Source organism: Pteropus alecto, unplaced genomic scaffold (genome assembly GCF_000325575.1).
Source record: "Pteropus alecto unplaced genomic scaffold, ASM32557v1 scaffold78, whole genome shotgun sequence".
In the NCBI taxonomy this organism is placed as follows: domain Eukaryota; kingdom Metazoa; phylum Chordata; class Mammalia; order Chiroptera; family Pteropodidae; genus Pteropus; species Pteropus alecto.
This window is the reverse complement of record NW_006443124.1, coordinates 4,444,489-4,451,743: the sequence shown is the minus strand read 5'-3', so window position 1 is coordinate 4,451,743 and position 7,255 is coordinate 4,444,489. Positions and strand designations below refer to the sequence as shown.

General features: G+C 47.1%; 1 protein-coding gene across 2 annotated transcripts in view; it reads right to left on the bottom strand.

Annotated features, from left to right (window-relative positions):
- Nucleotides 1–7,255, bottom strand: part of DIAPH1 (diaphanous related formin 1) — an 84,863-nt gene that overhangs the window by 3,730 nt on the left and 73,878 nt on the right. For both annotated transcript variants that reach the window (XM_025040584.1, XM_025040583.1), the window contains 3 exons: nt 6,538–6,702; nt 6,273–6,408; nt 4,304–4,390 (listed from right to left, as the gene is read on the bottom strand). In XM_025040584.1, coding sequence (XP_024896352.1) covers nt 4,304–4,390; nt 6,273–6,408; nt 6,538–6,702 — 388 coding nt within the window. The remainder of the gene's footprint in view (nt 1–4,303; nt 4,391–6,272; nt 6,409–6,537; nt 6,703–7,255) is intronic.

The following is a 7,255-nucleotide window of genomic DNA, read 5'->3' as shown; positions in this document are numbered from 1 at the left end:
CCCCCTACTTCTCATGTCCAGAAAGGCAGAGGCTGACAGCATTTTACCGCTCCTTTGAATTCAATCTCCAGCAGTTAAGAAAATCTGCAAATATCTGTCCTGTGTGTGTGGGGTGGGGGTTGGGGGGGCGGTAGAAAAACACACAGACTTGAGGGGTATGTATGTGTTGAAATAACTTCTGACTCCAGACCCCAGGTAAAAGAACACTGGGCCTTCAGGGACACATGTCCTGGGCAACAAGGTCAACTGTGACATGTCTTAAGCTGCTTCTCTCTTTGATTTCTTCCTCTAAAAGGATACCAGTTATACCTAGTCAAGCAGTGTTTCTAGATTTTTCTACATTCAAAAAGCATCTGATGCATTAGAGTTCATAAAAATTAGGAGTGGGTGGTAGGTGGGGAGAAGACCAAAACGACCCTTTTAAGCCTTGGAAGTGGGTATACTCGGGATGGACACGACGTGGCCTCAGGTCAGCCTCAGAATGAGAAGGCTCTTGTCGGAACTAGGAACAATCGAGGAACGTGGCTCCCACACTGTCTTCAGGGCCACAATTCTGCTGAATAGCTTAAACGATCCAGAAAAACTGACTGCTCCCCATCCTTTCTCTAACTTGGGTACATGTTAAGACTATTGAAAAGTAGCCACAGAAGCAGATACGTATTTTGACTACATGGGATCAAGGAGGATATTTAACTCATAAGAAAACAGTTTTACAGTTTGTGGGGAAAAAAAGGAACAATCTTGAGACATTGATCACAGGTCTCTGAGACCAGATTCCTAGAAATCAGGGGTGGGCTAGGGTAAAAACTCCAGTAAAATCAACCATATGACACCAGTAGAGATGAATTTGAAAAGGTTAATGGTCTGGAAAAAGACATTTCTAAAACACAGGCTAGGAACTATTACTAAGAGGAAGTGCTCTTGTTAATAAGCTTCCTTAGGGAAGAAGAAACTAGGACAGATGGGGCAATCATTACCACCCTAAAGAACTCATTATTGTCTAAAGCTCTCCTGATTATAATTCCTGTCCTATTTTTACAGAAGTGAAGGGAGGATAAGTGTTGCTATAGGAAATACTCTGAAACTTCTACAGACAGGTGGTCATCAGAAAACTCCCTGAAGCATACACCTTGTTCAAGGCTCTCCTTGCTGGAAGGTATGAGAGAGTATTTCTGGCCTATACAGAAGGGTCACTCACTTCCTGTCCAATCGTGTAGGCTTAGTTGAAATAGCCCTGGACTTGGCTTCACAAATGTGGGCTACACTTCTGGCTCCACCATTAGCCAGGTCTGTAGACCTGGGCAAGGCCTTATCTGGGTCTTAACTCCTTTAGCCTATGAGGAGGTTAGGTGCTAATCACTAGACGGCTTTAGAGTCTTTTCCAACTTTTATTAGTGTTCCATTAGTGCAGGGGGAGCCCTCAGGGAAGCTGGGAAGTGCAGAGGAGAAGAAAGGGAGAGAGATGAATTTCTTTCTTCCCTTGACTTTTATCCCAGTGAACAGATGGCCTGTATATGAGAGGCCACAATTCAGACATGGAGATAAAGTTGAGTCATTAAAACCACAAGCAGACTCGATCATCAGCCTGTAACAGTAGCAGTAATACAATCACATGGATTCTTCCCCTTGACAGGCAAACCTCTGTTCTCCCACACCCTGCGGATCACAGCAGTTTACACGTCACTTTTAATGAACCAGCCTTGATAGTACTTCCCTCTTCTGACTGCTCAATGGGTCTTTGTATACTGGTCACTCCCTCAGGTCTCCAGAGATGGGAGATTTTTTTAACATTCCTTTAAATCCTAAGGAGAAAGCTAGTGTCTTTGAATAGAGACAGCTGCCTCCCTGAGACTGAGGAGGGCTGTGAGGCGGATCTGCTTGACAGCGCTTCAGTTTTCTGGCTCAAAGAAATGGGCCAGGAGGTATAGAAACAGCTAAGCAACCAGCTAAGTCCAGTAGCCACTAAGGGAAACCCACAGCCATCAGAGCCTTTATAGTTTGAGAATGGGGCCTTCTGGGTCCTGCCTCTTTTCTTTTCCTCTTAATCCTATTGTCACTGTATTAAAAAATATTAAAGCTCGAAAGGACCCCAGGGGCCTTTCCAGTCCAACTCTCATTTTATACATGAAGAAACTAAGTCCCAGAACCTTGCCTAAAGTAACCTAGATAGCATCAGAGTTAGACCTGACTTTAGGTCTTTTGGTCCCTACCTAGTCCTATGCTCCGCTGCCCAGCCTTCTACTTACATTTAATGTAAGGCCACCTCACTTCATATGAAGTGAACGCACCAAGGTCTAAAGAGCTTATTAGAGTAACTAGAAATGTCTCCCCTGAGAGGATCTCCCAGGTATGTTCAGGTATGTTTAGTGTACCCAGAGCCCGGAAAGATAAGGTTGTAGGATGGAGCCAATTTAAAAAGTATGTAGTTTCCACTTTCACCTGCTTTTGGCTTCACTATCTCCTAGTGTAAGTCCGCTCCTATTCCTTCCTGCACTGGGGAACAGTACATTGACTAATTCAAGTCCTCTGCTGAAAAGCTAGGTTCCAACAAAATCCCTGCTTCCTCTGCCTGGGAGTCCTGGGTTCCCACTTGGGAAGAAGTGGAGAATGGGCCTCCCTGGCAGAGGGAAGTCACTGATGTCTGGCCGCCTGTGTACAGGAAGCATCTGGGATTCTAGCACAGTTCCACAGGAAGAGGCTTAAAAGGGAATTCCCCGCCAAAGTCTGATGCAGGTTGACACTTAGCTGAGAGGACAGAGAACAGTGATGCCGTGCGCTTTCGTCTGGCTAGAAATGCTTAATGCAAGGCCACATTACCTTATATGGTGGGTGGGAAACTGTGGCAGAACCTCTAAAGACTAAACACGAAGAAATACTACTAGTTGCATTCTCCACGCAAAGACTAATCTGTAAGGCTAAACACTCTGTCCCAGGAAGTCCTACACCCATCACACCCCGCTCTCCTCCCCTGTGGAGAGCCTGTACCCAGAGGAGGCTGGAATATGGGCAAGAGTTGCAACCAGAGATTCAGTATCGGGAAGGTACTGAACCAGACACAAGGGCCCTCAGGAGGGAAGTTCCCTCTGGATCTTCTGAGTGTGGGTGGAAACAGGCAGTTGGCCATGACAGATGAAACTCACAGCGACCTACAACATTTGGGCGAGGACACTATGTTTACATGAGCTAGTGTGCTCTATAGCCTTGACCCTCAGGTCCCCTTTCCAGGCTGTGACAGGTACGACAAGCCCTACAGATACCACTGTTAATAGCTAAGCACAGGCTGAAGCAAACTGCACAACTGCTCTGCTATACAATAACCTTAAGTTAAAGCTCACATCCAACAGGCCTACGAATGGACCAGCCAGGGAACAGAGAACACAACTCTACCTCCCCCAGAAACAGAAACCCTTAATAATGCCTTTTCTGTTATTCCAACCCTTCAACCTAGGAAAGAAGCCATCACCCCAAGCCCGAGATGGACCTCACTGACACGTGGTGCAGGCCAGCCCCACACGAGCGGTAGCCCTGACTATACCTTCTTCTGGACTGGTCTGCAGGCCACTGTGCACTTCCTTCTAAGGAGACTTATCCGCTAATCCTTCCTCATACTAATGCCTGGATCATTTGTCCTCCTATCCCCATAATTCTTCTTAGAGGCTCTGGCTCAGCGTAATCCACTTAAATCTTCCAAAGGTCCAGAGAGAAAGTTGCAGGGGAGTAAATGGGGATGGCAAGGGCAGTGGGGGCTAACTGCACCCAAGGAAACGGCAGCTCTCAGACACAGCACAACCCTGCCCTGGAGATGATGATCTGTATCTGGGGTTAACGATGCCTAACCTCCTCTCTCTAGGATTTTATACTTTTTATTTATTATTCTCTATCTCTTCCGCTTGAGAAGTGGAGAGTAAGGACTCCTGACTTATTTTTCCTTTCTATTTCCTACATCTACAGTAGTTTTGTATTCCAGTCAATTTTTGTTTAACACTCTTATATACCCACCCAAATCTGTGTCCTGCACCCTGGTTCATTTGTTCCAGGTTTCTCCTTCAAGGATGGGGAGAAATGCAAGAATAATCAAATGTGACTGACTGCTATCAGTCTCATAAGCCCCAGTTCTCCAAGCCGGTACTTTCTAAAGTGGGAGGAAGAAGACTAGACAATCCACTCTAGACACGGGGACTCTGTGGGAAGTTTCTAAGTCCTCGGAGCATCATTATCTGCTCTTCAGCCCAAGACAAGCAGGACCATGAGCAGAGAGGCCTCAGCCCCTTTAACACGGGGAAGGCTCCATTTGCTTACTTACCCTGACGGGGTCCTCTCTTTCGTCGGAATGCTGCGCCTGATTGCAGAGCTTCTAGAAGACTGTCCATCACACCTGTTTCATCACCTTCTGTCGTGAACAAAATGGAGATGTAAGCTTATCAGCCCGAGAAGCATGCATGTGTTGAGCCCCACATGAAATGCACGGCAACTGCTTGGCTTCCACTCGCCCGTGGTGGCTGGGGGCTCAGAGGAGACAAAGGGCTCAACCTCAAGCCTCAAGCCACGTTTACTTGTGTCTGTTTGAAAATGACTGAAACAAAAGGTTCCACTGCCTACTAACCAGTAACCACTGTAAACCCCAGGATATTTTCCTGCAGTGCCCCCTCCCATCCCAGTCAGGGCAGGCACACAGAATAGCAGGACTGCCCAACTCCAAGACCAGGATAACTAGAGACTAGGATTATGAAATTATTTAATAAAGAACTACATCTCTCTTTATCCTAAAGTGTTTCACTCTCATTCCCATAAACCTTTCACAGAGAGCCTGGTTCCAGTTTCAGAGCAGGACTGCGGAAAGATGGGAAACCTCTGATCAAGAGTACATTTCACTGAAGTGCTGCCCCCAGTGGCTGCATCTCCCTGAAGCCAGCTTGGCATCTAAGAAGAGCATCCTGGCCGGAAAAGGAAGAGTTAATGTAGAATCCTTGTTCCAGCCTGGCTCCGTTTCCATGGCAACAGCTCAGGGAGGTGAAATCCAAAACTGTGAAATCCCAAGGAGCCTGGAGGCTGCCAGCTACGCGGCAGGGCTCACTGCTCCCGGCGCCACCTGCTGGCTGAACATCACCATTGCAGCTGACCTACATTCCAACCTCATTTGCTTGCCCTGGGGATCCTGCTGTACCCTGATGACTGGGTACAGCCCAAATCTCACATCAGCTGGACTCTACCTTTCTCTATTGTGTCCTAGACAGTACCTAGGGGCAAACTACAGAGGCCTGGAGAGAATGGAGAAAGGTGAGGGCTACTTGGTGTGGGCTTTAATAGCATTATTAGAAAAAAAGTTTGTGGCTTATACAGAACTGGGGGTAAGAGCAGGGAATTGCTTCCCAGAAAAGTATGAAGAAAAGAGAAAAATGTAGGCTGTTCCCGCTGCTTCAGGTCCCTGATCTTGCCACAACAGAAGCTTCCAAAGAAAAGTCCCTGGGAGTAAGAGGTGTTAGAGCAGCCCTTCCCTCTTGTGCTCAGCAAAGCCCTCTGATTCTTGCCAGACCCAGCGGCCCTGAGAACCCCTTCACTTAGATGGCTCGCAGACTCTCAGGTTCAAGAAGGGTGGCATCAGCTCAGTGTCGTGTACAATGTATGCTGTATTTCCGCTGGAGCAGCCAAAGGGGGGCAGGGAATCGGCAGCAGGAAAGAAGCAGAGGCAGGAAACAGAGGGCCAGTAATTGAGGCCATATGTTTCAACAAAGACATGCTTCTGGTAGTAAAAGAGAGATTCTGCTGAAGAAAGGAGGGTGGCCGGCTCCCCCGTCCCCTTTCCAGAAGTTCAATCCATTTACAGTCTGATAGGTGTGGACGATTGTGCTGAGGTACTAGGGACACAGTACTTAGTGAAATAAGCAGAAAGGAAGGACAAGCCACTACTAACAAGCAGGGCCAGGAAAACATTTTGGGGAAAAGAACAAAAGATTTAGTAGAGGGTATAGAAACAGACCAAAGGCATTTGGATGGGCAGAAGGAAAGAGTATGTGTTATAGCAGTATTAAAATCACCGCGGAGATGAGACATAATGCAGGAACCAGCAAAGGAGAGAAGAGGATTCAAGCATGGAGAACGGCCCTGTGCATGTCACTGAGTTGGGGTGAAAGTCCAGCACCAGGATCTGCCAACAATCACTCGCCAGGAATTGTGCTCAGACATGAGCTGTTCTCTGGCCTCTAGATTCTAGACAGAGAAGTCTTCCAAATGTTCCTGTCTCAACCCATCCTCCTTCCTCCTCCACGTCTTACCTGCATTCATGTCTATGAGTTGCTCCCTCTTCTGCTGCTTCTCCAGCCGCTCCTTCTCGGCCTTCTCCTTGGCTAGTTTTGCTCGCCGCATCTTCTCCTCTGTCTCCCGCCGCTTCTGGTTGTCCTTGACTGCTTGCTGTGGAGAAGAAAAATAAACACGTGGGTATGTATACACTCACACTGCACACCCACCACCAACCAACATGAGCCCTGTGGATAGTGAAAAATGTCCACGACAGTCAGTCAACAGGTCTCCCTTGCTCACCATGAACATATTCTTAAAGTTGTGCAGATCCATGAAGAATTCTTCCACAGACAACTTCTTGGGGTCGAAGAGGAAGTACTCGCCTAGCTCCTTATAGAGGGTCTCCATGTTAGAGTGCATCATCCGCAGCTTGTTATACTGTTCCTGAGCATCCTTCACAAAGCTGTGCAGCCCAAGAGTAAAGGACCAACTTCGAGAAGCAGACCCAGTTCTCCCCACAGAGGAGGACTCAAAGATACGTGCTGGCATGCAAAAGGGCGTTCGATACAGCACTGCTCACAAAGGCAAAAGCCAGAAGTGATCACAAAGTCCAAAAGAGGGGAATGGTAAACCATAAACTAGGGTACACCTACAGAATAGGAGGTGGCAATTAACAAGGGGGCTATCCTGAACGTACTGCTGTGGAAACAGGGCTAAGACATATTGTGGGAAAAAAGCATTAAGATGCAATTTTTGTTTAAAATAAATTCATGAGGTGCAAATCAGGAAGAAGTCCAGTGGCAGTGGTTACCTTTGGAAAAGGGAGGGGAGAGGGAATGTGTGTGTGCGCGTGCACGCACAGCAGAGACATGGCAGACAGTAAGGGATCAAGCGGGGCTTTTAGTTTATCTGTATGGTTTGCTTCCCCTGCCAGAACAGTGAGAATGTTTTCAAGAACTATGTATTTAATGAAAAAAAAAAAATTTTTAAGAGAGAAAAATTGTATGCCACCAGATCT